This window comes from Vanellus vanellus (assembly GCF_965231255.1).
Source record: "Vanellus vanellus genome assembly, chromosome: 1".
Lineage (NCBI taxonomy): Eukaryota > Metazoa > Chordata > Aves > Charadriiformes > Charadriidae > Vanellus > Vanellus vanellus.
This window is the reverse complement of record NC_138905.1, coordinates 204,396,261-204,416,447: the sequence shown is the minus strand read 5'-3', so window position 1 is coordinate 204,416,447 and position 20,187 is coordinate 204,396,261. Positions and strand designations below refer to the sequence as shown.

At 35.9% G+C, this 20,187-nt stretch overlaps 1 protein-coding gene across 1 annotated transcript in view; it reads left to right on the top strand.

The window, feature by feature from the left end:
• ATM (ATM serine/threonine kinase) overlaps nucleotides 1-20,187 on the top strand; it is a gene marked incomplete at its 5' end in the record, with an annotated part of 72,018 nt that overhangs the window by 16,030 nt on the left and 35,801 nt on the right. The window contains 20 exons of the mRNA XM_082498856.1: nucleotides 42-173; nucleotides 918-1,043; nucleotides 1,165-1,254; nucleotides 2,283-2,451; nucleotides 3,907-4,106; nucleotides 4,639-4,721; nucleotides 4,830-4,985; nucleotides 5,445-5,520; nucleotides 5,674-5,804; nucleotides 7,147-7,267; nucleotides 7,802-7,969; nucleotides 8,767-8,936; nucleotides 9,231-9,477; nucleotides 9,995-10,110; nucleotides 11,956-12,082; nucleotides 13,265-13,464; nucleotides 15,198-15,372; nucleotides 17,242-17,406; nucleotides 17,685-17,817; nucleotides 19,946-20,041. Of these exons, the coding sequence (XP_082354982.1) occupies nucleotides 42-173; nucleotides 918-1,043; nucleotides 1,165-1,254; nucleotides 2,283-2,451; nucleotides 3,907-4,106; nucleotides 4,639-4,721; nucleotides 4,830-4,985; nucleotides 5,445-5,520; nucleotides 5,674-5,804; nucleotides 7,147-7,267; nucleotides 7,802-7,969; nucleotides 8,767-8,936; nucleotides 9,231-9,477; nucleotides 9,995-10,110; nucleotides 11,956-12,082; nucleotides 13,265-13,464; nucleotides 15,198-15,372; nucleotides 17,242-17,406; nucleotides 17,685-17,817; nucleotides 19,946-20,041 (2,881 nt within the window). The remainder of the gene's footprint in view (nucleotides 1-41; nucleotides 174-917; nucleotides 1,044-1,164; nucleotides 1,255-2,282; nucleotides 2,452-3,906; nucleotides 4,107-4,638; nucleotides 4,722-4,829; nucleotides 4,986-5,444; nucleotides 5,521-5,673; nucleotides 5,805-7,146; nucleotides 7,268-7,801; nucleotides 7,970-8,766; nucleotides 8,937-9,230; nucleotides 9,478-9,994; nucleotides 10,111-11,955; nucleotides 12,083-13,264; nucleotides 13,465-15,197; nucleotides 15,373-17,241; nucleotides 17,407-17,684; nucleotides 17,818-19,945; nucleotides 20,042-20,187) is intronic.

Here is a 20,187-nt window from a genome sequence, read left to right as displayed (position 1 = left end):
AATGACAAACCACTGGTATTTATACTGTGTATTTGATTTAGTCTAAGGTTGTTGCTGCAGAACACCTTGTCCGATGTGTCAGTCTCTTGATTGGTGTTCTTGGTTGCTATTGCTACACTGGAATATTTAAAGAAGAGGAAGCCTGTAAATCAAAGTTGTTCCAGAACGCTAAGGTAAGCAGCAATGCGATTGGGAGCTATTAAAAATTAAAGAAACCATTGAATATAAAATATTTTTTTTTTTCTATCTGTATGGACACATTTTCAGAGCATGAATATTTCCACTGGTTTCTGCTTTAATAAAGGCAGTTGAGAGGGGTTTAAATATGTTACTGCTGCTGAAGGAGAGGAGTCACTGAAATTCTGTCAGTACACCAATGGATCATTTTTGCAGTGGAGAGTATCCTAAATATTGACACATTTCTGATCACCCCATTTAAAAAACTAAAATATCATGGACACATGGACAAAGGACTACGTAGAGGATAGCAAGTCTTTTAATTTATGTCTTTTATGGAGGAATTTGTTAAGATCATTTGATAGTTTAAACCAGTATGAAGACAGCTACTATTGTTATTATTATTACTACTACTACTATCTTAGACGGTTTCTTGCTTAAATATGGAAACCCAAAACTTACACATTATGGAGAGATGCTGTATTTTTCTTTCTTTTGTGATGAAAATACCAATGTTTCAGGCAGGTCTAGGACATCTTTTTGTCACTCCTGGAGCAGAATGAATGAAACAAAAGTCAAAGAAAAAAAAGTCCAAACTCACTGATGCACACTATAAATATCAAAGCTGTATGAATGAGAATGTATGAATGAGAATCATGTCTTTTTGTCTCTGTATGTGCTGTGTATGTGCCAATGTATAAAGGAATTTAACTGAGTTAACTGTGCTGTATTTTTACTAGTCTCTCTTTCATTATGCTGGAGAAAGCGTGTCTCAGTCTAAAAACAAACTAAATGAAGATACCCAGATCAATTCACTGAGGACTTTGATAATGCAGTGTACAAAATGTTTATGCAATTGTGCCAAGGTAAAGTTTATAAAGTAATTTATATTTATTTCTTCATTAATGAGATCACAAAGTTGAATATCGTACGTATGGTACCTGAAGAAAATGAATTAACCTATCTGTACATCTTGCTTTCTTACAGAACAGTGCTAATAAGATGTTGTCTAATATATTCCTGCATTTGTTAACATCAAAATTTATGAATGATCTTGTAGATATTTGCAAAAATCTGGTAAGTACGTTCTGTCTGTTTCTAAATGCAGTGCTCTTCAATTAGAGGATTATTTTTACAGTATAATAATTTGGAGGCAAACCAAATGAGATATTTATTACTGAAAAAGTAAATCAGAATACATTGAGTTTTATAGAGAATTCCTAACTGGAAACATTTCTGTTTAGCATTTAAACACAGGCGTAGGAGAAAAATTAGAGCAGATGGATAATACTTGATTAAGGTTAGCATGTCAGCTCACATTAAAAAAAAATTATGTTATTTTTTGAAATTTTTTAATACTGTAGTAGAGTAAAAGTATATACAGATTTTATGCCACAGAAAGAATTCTGTAACACATGACGTAACTTTAATGCACCTGTGAAATTTTAAAAGCTTCTTTTTATTTTCTGGTTTGATGGACTTATGTGCCTTAAAACATTTTAAAGGTATGGATTATATAGATATTAAATCTTCTAACTCTAAATGACTCCTTTCTCACTGACAAAAGTAATAAGGTGGCACGTCACTCTGTTTAGCACAACTCTTAAAGCTTCTCTTTTTGGCACATTGTCCTGTAGTCAGGTCTAGGTAGGCAGAATCCTTTGTTTTTTCAGGTGAGGAGAAGCCAAGTGTCTTACCTTCTGTTAACTTGTCATCTGGTAGGGAAAGTAGTAATTAGTGTGCCCCTCAAAAAGGTCACATGCCTTCCTTTCATTTTTCTGTAATTACGAAGTATAGTGAGAAGTTTGTGAGCCTTGTAGAGAATTGTTTTTCAAATACTAACAATGTCCCTGGCACCATCTAAAACTCAGAGTCCAGTATCTGTCTTAGGAAGCTCGTGTCCTAAAGAGAATAGTTCAAATCAAACGACTCGTGTGCAGAAGACAAGTTTGTCACAAAGGATGAAAGTCATCAATTCAATGTAGCCCTTGTTGTCTTCACCCGTTCTAGTTCACTGGGAAACTGTAGTGTCTTTCCTCGTTATGCCTGTGGTGTTTTGCTGGTCCTTAAAAGCCAGCTTTAGGAGGATGTGGTGTTTTTGTCAGATGACATTTACTGGAAAACCAAGCGAACTGGAAGTGGATCTAACGGGGAATGATCCTGAGGAGAGTATAATGGAAGTAGATAACCAGGTATCTGATGATCTATTTGATGATCATTCAGTGACTGACATCAGTGACACAAGTGAATCCGGTGAGATGCAAAATGTAACGGGTAAGTCTTCTCTGTGTCCGAAACTATTTGCAAAAGCTTGTTTTTACAGATTGCTCTTTGCTGCTTTATTAATAATTGAAGCAGGTCATGGTTGAACCAGCTACTTTCTAAACAATAATAATTCTTTTGTATCTCCTTAGTGTTTTAAAGATGCTAATGAAATGTTCTAGTTCATTTGGAAAGGAGAAGTTTATTTTTTGTTTTATGGAGAGTAAAATGCAAGCAGAGAAGCTAGCTAACTTTTTCAAACTCAGACAGAATTTTTAGCAGAGACTAGAAGGTGTGTTTGTAGGATACCTGTCTCTGTCATTAGACTGTGCTTCATTTTCTTAACAGTAATCCTATATAACTTTTCTCCTTTTCCTGATCAGTAATTCTTGACAAGCAGCTTGCTTATATCTCTGGACCTGCAGAGGGACAGGAGCATGAGTGTCTCTTTATTCTAGTTAGGAGCTACAAGTACTCATGTTCTCTTTTGTTTTAAATTCTTTCTTGAAATGGTGTGTGTCTTAGTTTTTAAGCAGGACTATGTCCTCTGTTTATTACTGAATGAGAAGGAAATCAGGGTGTTATGTTAATGCCACTAACAGCAGCTGGTCTGTTTTCCCTGTCATGTTGCATAAGTGTCTTTAGAAGTATCTTCTCCAACCATCCAATAAATAATTCTAATAAATAAAGTTTGCAATTGCAGAAAGTTACCAGAGTTCTAAATGTGACAGGAAAATGGCATTTGTAACTATTCCGTTTAGGTTATAATTGACATTTCAGTGATGACGTTAACATAGTAGTAATTGTCATAATTTCAATTCTGGGGAAGCGTTGAATCCCTGGTTTAAAATATGTCCTAAGATACAGTTAACAACACAAGAGAGCACAGCTACAGATGGTTCCGCTGAGTTCATTGTAACCTTGATGCAGAAATCAGCTATATGTATGGGGACAAAAAATTAAAAGCCTCTGTTCTGAGGCTTCGTAGAAGTGAGAAAGAAGAAGATAGGACAAGAGGAAATGGGTTCAAGTTATATCAGGGGAGGTTTAGATTGGATATTAGGAAACATTTTTCCACTGAAAGGGTTATTAAACATTGGAACAGGCTGCCTAGGGAGGTGGTGGATTCACCATCCCTGGAGGTGTTTAAAAAAAGGGTAGATGTGGTACTTGGGGACATGGTTTAGAAGTGGTTTTGTCAGGGTAGGTTAATGGTTGGACTTGAGGATCTTAAAGGTCCCTTCCAACCTCAGCAATTCTATGATTCTAAGAGACGGCCTTCGTAGAAGTGGGAAGCACTCAAGAAGCTCTTACTGATGCAGTAACTGCTCAATAACAAATAAGCTTAAAGGTTGCTCGTGCTCTGTCTATTCTGAGAACTTAAATTAGTTTTGTGAATACCTAAAACGTTATCAACATTTTATTGTCCTTGGAGAAGCATTTCTTACATGAAAATCTTATTTTCAGGTGCTTTGAGCCCATTAGCTGAAGAACAGTTGACAAAGCAGGATTTACTTCTCCTTGAAATTCTGAGGTTCTTATGTATTTGTGTAACTACAGTCCAAATTCACACAGTGAGCTTCCGAGCCTTTGATATACGGAGGAAGCTGTTGATGCTTACTGATGGCAGTGTCTTTGATAGTGCTAAGCCGCTGCATCTCCACATGGTGAGTGAGAGCTCTTTTTACAGCAGACCCACCTCTGTTGTTTGTACTGGTTTTAAATTTGTATATTCTCGTCAATTGTATGTTCTTGTCTTTCTCTTGTCGTTGGTCCCCTGGGAAGACATAGAAATGGCTACTTGTAGTATTTTGAAGTGTGCTGTGGTCGGGGAAGGAGCAGTTAGAATTTGTAAACCAGAAAATACAGAGTTGAGAAGTATAAACGTCTTGCCTTTATCATCAATTATTTGTTAAATAGCTAGAAATGGTCTCTGTAGTAGAATAGGATCTCTATTTTATTTTACAAAGGAAACATTTTTGAGTGCCAAAACTAAAAATTCCATGAGCCATATTACTGTGTGACAGTCTTTGCATGAAAAGATGGTCAGAGTCTAACATGTAAGAGCTGAAAATTGGTATCCTTGCTGTGTGATTTCATGTGAGAGTAACTGAAAATGTTTTATAGTTTTTCTTTTTGTCTACTTATTTTCTTAAGTATTATTTTCCATTTCGGTTCTTTTTTTTTTTTATTCCCCAGTACTTGGTCCTTTTGAAGGAGCTCCCTATTGAAGAAAACCTCTTGCCTGAAGACGATGTTCTTATGCTTCTTAGGCCTCTTTCGTAAGAGAGAAACCATTCAGCATGCATTGGAGCTATTTTAATTCAACAGCTAGAGGATTTGGGGGCCGTTTAATGTTTCAAGATATTTTTTCTTTATTTCTTTCACAGTGATGTGTGTTCTTTGTACCGTCGAGATCAAGACGTTTGTAAAGTAATTCTAAACAATTTGCTTCCTATAGCAGTAGGGTTGGCCCAGTCCAATCCACATGCTGAAAAGACAAGGGATGCCCAAGGACAATTTTTGACAGTTGTTGGAGCTTTTTGGTATGTTTTATCTATTTAATGCAGAAGTCTGTTGGGCATAAAATTTTTAACTTTGCTATCAGTGTGAAGACTGTAGTGCTGTTGTGTGTCTTGCTATTGGTATCCTGTGATACCTTTATCTAACATTTAAGTTTCCGGATTTTCTGTGTCATGTTGTATTTGTAGCAAAGAATCATATCGTCCTTAAGATAATACTAGAACAGCAAGTGCTACGCTGTTGTATATTAACAAAGACTGATTGTACTCTGAATTGCATCAGTAATTATAACAAGTGATAACTTCAGCAACCAAAGACTAATATCGTTTACAAGTGTAGAGTACCAATAACATCATCAAATCCTCCCAAACATGCCCACTGAGCACAAAAGAATGAACTGTGAGCGGCAGAAACTAACTAGTTAGAGTTTTTCTCAAAATTGTTGGCAACTTTTTCCTTTATTTAAATCTTCCTTATTTTAGGCATTTAGCTCAAGGAGGGAAATGCACAGCACCAGTAAGAGTGGCCCTTTTAAACTGCATGAAAGCCCTGCTTGAGGTAATCCCACGTTTTCTGACATCCATTAGCATGTTAAGTATATACTTAAAACCGGTACTTAAAAACAGGATCTAAAGATCTTTTGCATACATCAGTGTGTATTCCATTGTAGGTCTTCTGTATATTTTAAACCACAATATTAATTTTCTTCAGGCTGATCCTCATTGTAAGTGGGCGATCCTGAACGTGGTAAATGAAGATCTGCCTGTGAGTGATGCTTTCCCACATTTTCTCGCAGATAGTCACCATCAAGTTCGCATGCTTGCTGCAAAGTCGATTACCAGGTGATAATGTAAATCTTTTTGCTGTTTATAAGAATAATGCTTAGTTTCACTTAACTTGGTGTTACTTCTGCTGCTGTATAGGTGCCCTTTTCAGTACTTCTGGGGCTTTAATCTTGATGCAATAGAAAAGCCTACCAAGTTACTTTGGTTAAGGTGTTCAAACTTGGTCTACATTTCAGTTATTCTGTGATGTGAGACACAGAGAGAGAGAGAGAGAGAGAAACAATATATTAAAAACTATATGATAGCAAATTTTGCACTAAATTTGTTGTGAAAAACTTGAATAGGAAATACTTGTTTATCTTCTAGAAGTAGATTAGGTACATTGTGTAGCATAAAAACTTTCTCGAATGGTCTTGTATTTTGAATACTGTATATAGTTCTTTCTCCATACATCAAAAAGGATGTAGTTGAGCTGGAATAGGAGTAGAGGAGGGATGTTCAAAAGTATGAAACGCTTTATGCACACCTATTTGTTGCATAAACTGGAACCCTTCAGCACAAAAAGAGTTGAATTGCAGGAGGTATAACATAACTCTACAAAATCTGGAGCCGACCAAAGTGAAGATTGTCAGTCTTTTCCAGTTTAAGGGCTCAGGGACATCAAGCGAAGCGAACAGGTTCAGGATTCTAAGAAAATATGGTTTACTTCTTCATACAACATTCAGTTATCCTGAGTGTTATCCTGCTGTCTTCAGCCGCTTGGAGGTTTACAGGTGTTCAAAAAGCAACAAATTCATGAAAAAGGAAATCATTGAAGGATATTAAATATGATCACCACTTCTAAATCACGATCTGCCTAGGTCACCTGTGGCCAAATGTTATAATATATTCAAAGAATTATGTATACAAGGCAAGCATGTGGTGATTTTTCTTAGGTATCTGCGAATAGTCACTTAGAAACAGCTAGAGTACCATTTGGTCTGATCCACTGTGGTGTTTCCATTTTTGTTGCAAAGAGCAAAATGGGTTGGGCCTTTATCTACAAAAAATAAATTATTTGAGAAACTTTTTACATATACATCTGTTCCATAAATATGTTCCCAAAGTACTTCATGACATGAAATGTTCCATTACGACGGACAACTGAAGTTTGGCTTCCTGCACTGTCAGAGATTTAAAACTTTTATATGTTTTGAGGCTATTCTTTGCCATTTCACCCCAACAGATTCTTTTAGTGTTACTGGTAGTGTTTGAATGAGAGGAAGGAAAGACTGCTGTACAAGAAAGTTAAGAAAATAATGTTATTCAGAAGATCAGAATCTTATTGTTTGATATGCACAATATGCAGTAATTCTGTAGACTAAATGTTATGCTAATAATTATTGTTCTTTTTTTGAAGTTTGTTTCAGGATGTGAAACAGAGAGATTCTTCTGGAATGTCAAAACCTCTTCCCTTGAAGCTCCAGCAAAAGGCTTTTGAGAATGCGTATCTCAGAGTTCAGGAAGGAATGAGAAATCTGGTACCAACATCTAGTCATTAGTTTTGCCTAGTTTTCATTTTATGAATAAGATGACTTAAAATTACTGTGTTTAGTTTTCTGAAAACATTAATTCTTCTGGACTTCTGATAATCTGAGGTGGTGAAACAAGGTGGTAGTCGGGAAATTCCTTACACATCCAGTCAGTCACTGTTTTGCCTACATTAGAAGCTTGTAAACTTTTTCACTGTATGTTCCCAACTGCTCTTCTCTGTCATTTTACTTCAGTGCAGTGACTGGAAATGCAATGGTGCATATTACTGTGGAATTTCTTTAACTATTAATTTTCTATTAGTGTCTTTCACTTTTCCTCCTTACTTGCTACCATGCTAAGTCATCTAGATCATCTGCATCATCATGGTGAGGCACTGGAACAAATTTTTAAGCAACCAAAGCAAGATTTTCAGCAGTATTTATGTTAATACCCTTAATTTTTAATTATTTATGCTAATGTATTAATTAGGAGATTGCTTTAACAGAATATCGGTACGAGTTCTTCATTATTTCTTATTGAAGGGCAGGGGTCCTGAAGACCTTTTGGACAAACAGTGTAATGGAAAAGCGGTTTTGCTGATGCTTATAACCATGGTTCTGTGCTGCAGTCCGGTCTGTGAAAAGCAAGCTTTGTTTGCTATTTGCCAGTCTGTGAAAGAGAATGGGTTACATCCTCAGCTTGTGAAAAAGGCAAGTGTAAAATTCCATTTTATATTTGGGCTGTAGATTAAGCTTAGGTTGAAATCAGAATGGTACAAAATGCTTTTGTCAATATTGAAAGTTGTTAAATCTTGTAAAAGCGTGACTAATGTGGGACTTAAATATCTGAACAAATTTGTAATTATATTTAGTGGCCTACATAGAAAAAACGATATCATAAAAGGCAATTTTAATGGTAAGTCTTCTATGTTAAAAGCACAGATCTGAAATACAAATACATTTTTATACATTCACAGATCACAGATCTCATTTTAAAAATTTCTAAAAATTTTAAAAATTTATACCCAGTGGAAGTAAAGTGAGTTTTCAATTTGGAAAATATGTGAAATAAATGCAAAGTATTGGAAGATGGTATGTGTCTTGTGGACTTTTATTCTGAAGTTCACAAGGGCATACCGAAATCATCGTTGTTTATACTGCAGCCTGTCATGCCAGTCATTTTTTTTCAGTGTGCGTATTCTCTCTTTTTTATCCTTTCTTTCTATTTGTTGCCTCTGGTTTTTACACACAGTCTCTACCTCTCAAAATGTGTACTGGCTGTCTTTTCTTTGCATACCACCTCATACGGGGTAGTTGTAGTTCCTCGGTTGCACTCTTTCGTGATACGGCTGCACGAATAATAAAGTTCTTATGCTAAGTAGGAGCAGAGTTATACAAATATTCATTAAAATGCTGGGGGATGGGTGGAGATGGAGGTGTAGTACAGTGAGTTTGCCATAGTATCATGTACTCTGCATGCTATTTCTGCAATCTTATTTCATGCGCAGGTTTTGAAAAAAATATCTGACATTTTCGGCTATAAAAGTATAGAAGACTTCATGACATCACATTTAGACTATTTGGTGATAGAGTGGCTGAAAATAAATGACAGTGGATATAGCCTGTCTGCTTTTCCTTACGTTCTTCTCAACTATACTAGCCTTGAGGAGTTCTACAGGTATGTTTGCTATATGATTAGATTTATTTACAATTATGACCTAGGGACTCAAATTCCTAGATGTATTAATGCATCAGGATTTTGTTGTAAGATAACATTTTGAGAGTTTTTCAAATGTATTCCAAGTATCTTTTATGTTATATTTATGCTGGTAAGGTTTTTTTGTGTAACCATAGCTAAACAATAATTACAGGTTTAGTTATGCAGTAGGGGAATGGTATTTTCTATATTATGCTTGAGATTTTTTAACAAATCCAATTCATTGACTTCTGGAAATGTATCTACTACATGTAGGTCTTGTTATAAAGTTTTGGTTCCACACCTGGTGATAAGAAGTCAATTTGAAGATGTGAAATCACTTGCCAACAAGATTGAAAAAGACTGGAGGCAGGTTCTAGCAGACTGTTTTCCAAAGATACTTGTGAATATCCTCCCGTATTTTGCCTATCAAAGCCACGGAAAGAGTGAAGTAGCAGAGCAAAGAGATACAGCATCTAAAGTCTATGACATGCTTAAGGATGAAAACTGCTTAGGAAAACAGGTAGCTGTTTTAAATGTGTAAATTGAGTTCTATGGCATTTAACAGACCTGAAAGAAACTTTTGTATATTCTGTAAAAATGTAAATAGTTCAAGTTTACAGATACAAAATTATTATTTTAATGAAGCCAAACTAGCCAAATTTTTATCCCAAGGTTTTCAAGTAGCTATTCAATAGAACCTTTCAGGCAGACTGTTGACTTGAAGTATAATTTTCTTCAGAATGTAATAATTTTTTTTTTTACCATTCATTATACAACCCTGAGTTTCCCTGACATATATCTGTTTAAGTCAGTCATGTTTTCGTCTTAAAATATTTTGTTAATGCTTTACGAGGGGCCATCTTCATAAGGCAGACTATATTCAGAACTAGTAGTAAAATTAAACATAATTTTTTTTTTTCAGATACTGTAGGAAAGTAAATTGGAAAAAATGGGCTTTCACAGAAGGAAAAAGAAATGTTAAATTATTTTAGCTAAAATATTTTTTTCTTATTAAAACATTATTTTTCATCTTCTAGCAAATTGACAATTTATCACATAATAACTTACCGGAGATTGTGGTTGAACTGTTGATGACCTTCCATGAACCACCTGATACCACGGTAGAAGGAACTCATCCAAGTAAATATATAAGGTACGTGTTTGTAGATTTTCTAAATGCTGAGTGTATTTGTATAATATTGTGCATTGAAACGTGCTCTTCGGGCATAAGAAGAGGTCGCCTTGAAGTTGAAAATTAAAGGAATTTGTTGCCATTAGTAATGACGCATCATAGGCATGCTTTCTCACATAGTTATTCCCCAGTATCAGTAAGGAGAACGTCTCTAATACTTCAGTTAATGGAAAGAATGAATGGGTGCGCAAGAGAATGCTGCTGTACGTTGGCGAGCGGGACTATGGCAGTGCCAATTTAGATCAGTTCAGATTTGGATCGACTGCTCTCTCTGTAAAATTGGTCAGGTTTTAATGTCTAAATTAAAGTGATTCTTCTAAAGGTCTTTAAATATTTAGAAGTCACTGAGAAGTGAAGTGAACCGTTTCTTAAACAGTTCTTGTAGTGGCAGCTCTTGCCTTTGGTAAGGAGATTGCTTAAGCTATGCCAAATAAATGAGTTCCTAATTAATATAAATATTCTAATGCCATAAACATCTTAATTTTTATGAGCTTTTCAGTCTTTGTTGTTGTCCTAAAAAATCGCTATTTGCATAGTTATATCTGGAAATAATTCTCTAGATTTTTGTTTTAAATACAAACTATTTGGAAAAACGTTGCACTTTCTGAAATCATTGAAGAAGATATTTTTATTGTAGAAATGCAAAGTTGAAAGAAACCAAAGTGTTTCTATGAAAATCTGCCAAAAGTTAAATGGCTGAAGATTTCACAACTTTATCAAAGAAATATGTTTCAGTGAGTTTATTAACATACTGTGGTGTCTGCTTGTAACCAAAATTTTTCTTTCTAAGGGGATGGTAAAAATAAGAGTGATAAAACTTAGATTTTGCTGCTTTATTACTATCATGATGCATTTCTTTTCTTTTTGAGGTCCCAGAAAAGTTGACTACCCTTTTTTTTTTATAACGGGGAGATTCATTATTACTTTTTCCTCAACCAAATTATTCCCATAAGTACAAAATACAGAAGCCTTATCCATGACTTGCAATTAGATTTTCCTACAAAGTACCTTAGGTGAGACCAATGTGTGGGTTTTTAGCAATATGATCTTTCAAAGAATAATAAAAGATTATTAAGAAAGTACAACTTAGAAAGCTACCATAGAGGGAGAACAGACAGCTAAAAATAAGATGTATGTCACTCTGCTGGATGCTTTTGGTGCTTTTTACTTACTGAAAGCAGGAAAGATTTCACAGTATCACAGTATCACAGTATGGTAGGGATTGGAAGGGACCTCAAAAGATCATGTAGTCCAATCCCCCTGTCGGAGCAGGAACACCTAGACGAGGTTGCACAGGAAGGTGTCCAGGCGAGTTTTGAATGTCTCCAGAGAAGGAGACTCCACAACCTCCCTGGGCAGCCTGTTCCAGTGCTCTGTCACCCTCACTGAGAAGAAGTTTCTTCTCAAATTTAAGTGGAACCTCTTGTGTTCCAGCTTGAATCCATTACCCCTTGTCCTATCACTGGTCGCCACTGAGAAGAGCCTGGCTCCATCCTCATGACATTCCCCCTTTATATATTTATAAATGCTAATAAGATCACCCCTCAGTCTCCTCTTCTCCAAACTAAAGAGACCCAGCTCCCTCAGTCTTTCCTCATAAGGGAGATGCTCCACTCCCTTAATCATCTTAGTTGCCCTACGCTGGACTCTCTCCAGCAGCTCTCTGTCCTTCTTGAACTGAGGGGCCCAGAACTGGACACAAGTCCTTTCCTAGGAGTTACGTGTTTATTCAGTGAGACTTACAACCTTACTTACATGGGGTTTGGTTTTGGGAAGAAAAAAAAAATCTCTTTTTTATTCATTTAGGGAACTGGATCCTGCTCCTAATCCTCCTCATTTTCCATCTTATGTGATTCAGGCAACCTTGGACTATATTAGCAACTGTCATAAAAGCAAATTAAAAAGTCTTGTAGCGGTTCTTTCCAAAAGCCCTGTAAGTATATAATGGTTATTTTCTTTTTAGGTAGAATACAAAATTTCTTTTATGGGTACATTTTGGTTTAATTAGACATTTTCGTCATGTATATATGAGGAAAAAATACAACCTTAGAAACCTTTCTGTTCTTCTGTTTGCCTTCTGAAATGGAAGAAGTCCTAAGTTCAGGAACACAGAAATGTTATAAAAATTACATGCTTGAACTATTACATGCATCATATAGTACATATAAAACAATGTATAAATAGAGAGGATTTTAAAGGTTGGGGAAATCTGTGTGTACCAGGCACAATTTGGATGCAATTTATTTCTTTGGCATATGACTGAAGAGAATTCTAAAAAAAATTACATTTGGACAATTTTATCTAAATACTGTCTACAGTTAAGATATTAAAGTTTGCTTCCATTACTGAAAGTGTGAAATTTTATAGTCTGTGATATTTTTAGACATTTGATTTTCAGTTGTTAAAGGCAAATATGAAGGCTTATAAAATTGGGCAGCCCTTGCAATAAATCATAAACATATTACTGTTTGTAACATCATTCCTTAGAAACATCTTTTCAAAGTTAATACATGTTGCATATGTTGTCAATCAATGTTGCCTATCCATAAACAATCTAAAAATAAGAAAAAAGAACCCTTTTTCTGGACCATGTTTGTCTAAATCTTTTGACTGTAAAAGTTAATATTGCCAGCCAGTGGAATAAATTCTTTAAAATGTAACACAACCTGCCTAGTACTTTAAGATAGTTACTTTTTTTAAAGTTTACACTTTTAACAGTTACAATTTGTATTGATATATTCTATGAAATAATGCATTTTGTACATTATGTTTGATATAACATAAATTGAAGCTCTACCTGATGTTTTAATGGTTTTTGTTTGATGTTGCTGGTGGTGGTGAAAACTGCTGTAACTGTTGGTTTTCTGAAAAAAGTGCATACCCTTTCTCATGGGGGGGAATGGAATTAGGAGGTATGGGGCTCGTAGTCCTGCTTGGAGAATTGGTTTCTAGGTAGGTCTTTTGTTTGTTTAAAGCAGTAAAAATAATAAAGCCTTTTTGTCTGTCTCCTTTAAAAAGATATATATCTCTTACGGCTTAAGCTTTTCCTTGATATAAGGTATATCGGTATTGGCATTATGAATTATTTTTTTACTCACACTTCATTCATTTTTAGGATTCATTCCAGAAAATCCTTCTAGCCCTTTGTAAGCATGCATCAGATACAACCAACATTTACAAAAAACACAGAGTTCTTATAATTTATCACTTGTTTGTTAGTCTGTTACTTAAAGAGATAAAAGATGGTTTAGGAGGAGCATGGGCTTTTGTCCTCCGAGATATAATTTACACCCTGATTCACCACATCAATAGCAGGTAAATGTGATAATTATATCTTGTTCTTCCTGTCTGTGCTCCCTTGTTCTTGTAACCTTACTTTTCAGTATCACTAGTAGATGTTAATTCATTTGTAGAAATTGTTGAGATTTGCTGAAAGAAAAAATTAAATTGCCTTTCTTTGATAGTTTCAGAATTTAAATTTAAAACTCTTACTAAAACATGGAATGTTTTGTGCTATCCTTGTATTTAAATGTTCACTATACTGCAGAATTTTGTATCTATAAGTGGTGTGCCTCAGGGCTCAGTGTTGGGACCATTTCTGTTTAACATCTTTATTGATGATCTCGATAAGGACATAGGGTGTATCATCAGCAAGTTTGCAGATGACGCCAAGTTAAGCAGGAGTGTTGATTGCCAGGAGGATAGGGAAGCTCTACAGAGAGACTTAGATTGGATCATTGGGCCAACATCAATGGTATGAGTTTCAACAAGGGCAAGTGCCAGGTTCTGCGCTTGGGCCACAATAACCCCATGCAGCGCTACAGGCTTGGGGAGGTGTGGCTGGAAAGCTGCCTGGCAGAAGGAGACCTGGGGTTCTAATTGACAAGCGGCTGAATATGAGCCGGCAGTGTGCCCAGGTGGCCAAGAAAGCCAGTGGCATCCTGGCTTGTATTAGAAATAGCGTGGCCAGCAGAAGTAGGGAGGTGATTGTGCCCCTGTACTCAGCACTGGTGAGGCCACACCTCGAGTATTGTGTCCAGTTTTGGGCACCTCAATACAAGAGAGATATCGAGGTGCTGGAGCGAGGGCAGAGGAGGGCAACGAAACTGGTAAAGGGCCTAGCAAACAAATCATATGAAGAGCGGTTGAAGGAGCTGGGAGTGCTTAGTTTGAGGAGGAGGAGGCTGAGGGGAGACCTCATCACTCTCTACAACTATTTGAAAGGACACTGTAGAGAGGTTTGTGCTGGTCTCTTCTCACAGGTAATTAATGACAGAACAAGAGGGAATGGCTTCAAGCTCCAACAGGGTAGATTTAGACTGAACATTAGGAAAGAATTTTTCACAGAAAGAGTGGTCAGCCATTGGAATAGACTGCCCAGGGAGGTGGTTGAGTCACCATCCCTGGATGTGTTTAAGAGACGTTTAGATGTGGTGTTGGGGGATGTGGTGTAGGGGAGAACTTTGTAGAGTAGGGTAGATGGTTGGACTCGATGATCCCAAGGGTCTCTTCCAATCTAGACAATTCTATGATTCTATGATTCTATGATAATAGTCAAATACTGGAGCAGGTTGCTCAGAGAGGCTATTGATTCTCCGTCCAAGGAATGTGTCAGAATTCAATGGTTATGTGAGAGAGAGGAGGGTTCAGAGGGCATATTTTCCACTTTGCTCTGTTTCTGTCATTGTTATCCTGGGAAATAATAATCTAAAAGCCTTTTTGGTTGTTTTTTTTATTTATTTTATTTTATTTTATTTTATTTTATTTTATTTTATTTTATTTTATTTTATTTTATTTTCCTTTTTGGAATATATTTTTCTCTAAGCGTTTTACTCCATGTTTTTAAAGTGGTCAGCCAGATTCTGTGTGTTCTAGTTCTCCTGTGTCTCTTGAGCTAAATCCTTAGAGTTGATTGACTTGATAAAGCCTATAAGATTTATTTATATTTCCCCTTTTCCCCTATTCCTCCCTGTTGTATAATTTGCTAATGCTTGAGACAATGGCAATTTGTATTTCTTTAATTTCACTTTTTTTGTTTCCTGTGGCAGACCTGTTATTATCAGAGACATATCCATGCGCAGCTTTTCACTCTGTTGTGATCTTCTTCATCATGTTTGCCACACAGCAGTTATGTGTTGCAATGATGCTCTAGAGAGCCACCTTCGTGTTATTGTAGGAACCCTAATACCTCTTGCCGTGGACCAGCCTGAGATTCAGGAACAGGTAGTTTTGAGTTGCTGCTTATTCCTTATCTGTTAGCTTTTTAGTCCATGTTCATTGTTGTTAAAGCTATTATCTATACTTATGTTTAATTTTAATTCCTTTTTTCTATGCTTTCTAGATTTATATAAAAATTACTATTTGGGGTGTAGCAATATACTTTCAATTTTTTGAATAAAAGTGTCTTTACTTTTGGTACTTCTATTTTGACAAATATTCTGTTCCGTATTTAATTTCTACAGCTTTAAACAGGATTGAGATGTATTTGTATCGTAATTGCTGAGATTACTGTATCACTTACTTTCTAATTCTGTTTACTTAGTCTATAAAAAAGCAGATTTCTTGAAAAGCTTTAATGCTGTTGTAATGTCTTTTATGTCCGCTTTGAATCTGCACGCCTTTTTCAGCCAAATCTGAAAGAGGCTTAAAACCTTCAGGGTCAGTTGCAGAAAAGTTGTTATCTTAGTTGAGCAGAGACACCAAATCAGTGATACCACTAAGGAAAAGACAGAGAGAACATAGGCATTGGTAAATTACCGGTGAGGGCGAGCTAATCAGTACAAACGCATCGAGTAGCCAAGCGATTACCTACAAAGCTATGTGCATGATTTCACAGGAAATACAATGAAGACTTTTGGAAGGAGAAGGCCTCTAGAGGACAAAGAGGAAATATGTGCCAAGAACAGATTGCACTAGTCCAGCTATTTACTTAACAAATTAGCATTAAAAATAAATGTAGCGTGTAGGCCTTAAAAGGGAAATGCAGCCGTTTCTGTTGTGTGACAAGCCTCGTTTTCTGTCTGGTGATGATTTGTATGTCCATTCTGCTGGGGGTGGAAATACACTTAGATTCAGAGACTTATAATTAGTAGCCGAAGGTGAGAAAGGTATGCCTGTTGCACTTCAATCCTCGTGGCTGCCTTCTGGCTTAATCTGATCCCATGGTACGGTACCCCACGCACCTTTGTGTTTGCAGTGTAGCCCTACACTGTCTTCCTCCTTGTACTATGCTGATCCAGCTGGAATAACCTGGCACTCTTTTTCCCAGCTTAGTGATCGTGATCAGATTTATAATATGTCTGTGCAAACAGTTGTACATGTACAACTGCAAAGGCAACACGTCAGGACGTCTCTGGGCAGAAACAAAGTGGGGAGGGCAGAAACTTCTCTGAGTTGGAACTGCTATCAAATATGAAACCTTCTCAAATCATACTCCTGCAGGGAATTCCTTTCTCTAGTGATCACTTTTCAGTTTCTGCTCTTTATTTTTCTTCTAGCGTTGAATGGAGGCTAGTTAATAATTTTGGGGTAAACACAAGTCTCCAAATAAAAACCTCATAATTTAGATTATGGACTCCTCAAAGCTGCCTGGATTGAATATCCAATTGCATTGATTTATAAGTAAAGCATAAAAGCAGCGTTTTTGCAAAGAAAGTGTGGTACCCCTTTATCAAGCATTTATTCAAGTTCTACAACTGTTATAAAACAAATCCTACCAGAGTTCAGTGATTTGGGCGGTAAATTATGATATTTAGCCATTTGTCCAGATTTGAAATTACTGGCACTTTAGTTAGTAAGAAAGTCCTAATATCATCAGAAGGACTGCTTGCGTGCACGGTGTTGCTAAATCATTGCCAACATTCTAATGATTGTATTGGCCAGTATTTGAAATCAGCTTCATCAAAAGACAGGATAAAACTGCAGCCTGTGATAATTATTAACAGCGTAAATAAATTATCTTACCATTTTTTATAGAGTTTACAATGTAATGGAACTTGGAGAAATACATATAAACTTTAGAACCTGAGTAAGAAATACAGCTCAGAAACGTTTCGCTGTCTTTTTTGGTTTTCATTTACTTTTTATGTTCAGGTTCTCGCCTTGTTGAAGTATCTGGTGATAGATAATAAGGATAATGAAAATCTGTACCAAGCAATCAAATGCTTAGATCCTTTTCCTGAACATCCCGCTTTTAAAGATTTGCGAGCAGCTCAACAGAAAATAAAATACAGTAAAGGACCATATTCTCTTTTGGAGGTAATTATATTTTAAAATATATCTTACGGCATAGTGTTTTCTGTAATGCAAACTTTCAAGAGAAAAACAATTTTCAAGCTATAGGTGTAGTTGAAAAAGATTTAAATTAGGCATGTGGATTCTTTTTATTGCCAGTTTCAGACACTGAGATATTTGTATGTCTCCATTCTTATTTTGCTTCTATTAATATCCACATTGTGGAGTGCTGAGAGCCACTTGTTTATTTGAAGCCTTTATTTGTATGCTATATGTGCTTAATACAAAGTGTTGTTTTGCAGGAAATTAATCACTTTCTCTCAGTTGGTGTTTGTGATTCACTGCCCTTAACACGGCTTGAAGGACTGTATGATTTACGCAAACAATTGGAACAATATAAAGATCAGATGAAGGATCTCCTGAAAAATTTCCAGGGTACTGACATCTGATTATGTATTTTATTTCTTTTGTATCTGGTTTTAGGTGTGTAGCGATGTAACCCTGTTCTAATTTGACATTGAATGTTGTATTTTGTGTCTTGGTTTTTCTGTGTTTAACAATGTAACCGTACTATAATTTCACATGCAGAGTAGAATGGCATTTATTATTCATGCAAAATCTGAAGTATCTTTAGCAGAGTGTATTATAAATATTATATGAGGTGTTATATGGCAGAGAGGATAAAATGCCTTTCTAGCTTTTGGCATGGGGCACTTATGGTTGTGAATGACCGGGATAACGTATGAATATATTATTTTATGGCTGCTTACTGAGTTTTCTTGTACACGAATCTCCCTACTCTTTTAAATATAATGAAATTAGATTTTAATAAAGAGTATGTGAGAAAAGTAAATATATATATATATAGTCTGTTAGAAAGTAAAGCTTTCAGAAGTTTTAAAATGGTAGGATTTAGTTTAGTTGAACCTTGCCACGTCCCAGCATTCTGTTTCAGCCCTCAGTCCAGACCCAGTTCCTTCCTGTTTTGGTTTTCAGATGCTTGTGCCAGACCATTTCACTTTTCTCCTCTACATCAGGGCTTCATCAGCTTGTCTGCATGGTGGGAAGATAAAAAGAGCCGATGTAATTCATTGTAAATAAGTATAAAGTAAAACTTGGGGAAGAATAGTAGTCTGTCATAAGGCCACGGTGTAAGTGCATTATGTCCCCACATCTTTAATATAATTTACAATTTTAGTCTCAAAACTCCACTTGAGAAGAGTTAGTAAAAGGGCAACAAGCTTGTGTGGAACAACTTTCATCAGAGAAGATCCTCGGGAGCTTGGAAAAGAGATTGAATAGGAATGCAGAGAGGTGTATGAACTGGTAAATGGTACGAGGAAGCGGAGTAGGGAGCGCTTACCACTTTCGTCACAGTACAAGAATAGATTAAATTATCTGGCAGCAGTTAAACAGGAGAAACCACGTATTTTTTTCAAGCAAATATATACGGCATGGAACTTATTGCCACTTACTGTGGAGATCAGAAGCATAATGGACCTTAGAATGCGTTAGACATATATCATAGAGATTATTAGGTATGAAGATCTGCTCAAAAATCCCCAATCTGCTGACTGGCAAAACCTGAGAAGAAATACTTACTCCTGCTCTGTTGGAGGTGGGCTAGCAGGCTTGATGGGCCTTTTGCCTTGATTTTGCCTTATACTAGAAGTCTAGTAAGCACTTAAAAATTATTATTTTAGGTTTTTAAAAGAAGTAAAAAAACAGTTATTGATAAATGCTATAAAACCGTATGCTGAAAGATAACATATAAGAAATAACTACTACAGATTAGCCACATGTGTATTCACTTTTATAAAAATATCAACAAGCATAAAGCGAAATTCCAGGTTTCCATTCCAGTGAACAGGGCAGCAGGATTTTTTGTAAAGAAAACACTGCTTTTATTTTTTTCACACTGGCAAATCATCATATTTTTTCCTAGACCTTGTTCCTGGAAATGACAAAACCATTTTGTTTAGAATGTTTATTTTAAAAAAACGCAGGCATCAAATATGTAAGGAAATATCCATCTTGAGAGTTTATAATTTGGCAAAGTTAATTAGGCAACTGAAAGCTAGTGAAATTTTGGGCAGAAGGCCTTATTCTGGGATATGCCTTGGATTCAGATTTCGAACAGAATGATGTTAGCTTGAGTGCTTCCAGTGGAGTCACATAGTACAACTTCACTGTTTCAAGTAACATACTTACACTAACTTGTGTTAATATTTCATGTATTTAATTATAATTTCTATATCAAAACATTGAAAATAATAAGATTTGTGTATTATAGTTTGGGGGATTCTTTGGCATAGTCAAATATATAGAAATTATATATATATATAAATATATATATATAAATTTATACATAGACATTTTTTCAAGACATGATGAATAAGAAAAATGAATAATTTTTTTAATGTACTGTTTAATACTAACTTCCTTCAACATTAATAATGACATTTGTAGATAACAAATACTAAAGCAGTGTTTTCTCCTAATATGTTCACATTACAAATACACAATGACGTTTTGGGGCTTTATTTTTCTTTCTGAATGATAGAAAAGCCAGAAGATTCTGTAGTAGTGAAATTGGTGGTGAGCTTACTGCAGCTGTCCAAGATGGCAGTTAACCATACAGGTGAAAAAGCCGTGCTGGGTAAGTTGATTAGTCCCACAGGCGTCCTCGGGCTGTCATTGCTAACCCCAGGTTGGAACCGTGGCTGTTCTCGGTGTTACCTCCCACTGCTGTTTTGCATTTGCTGCCAGAGGTAGCCATCAGGAATGTTAAAATGGGGTGATACG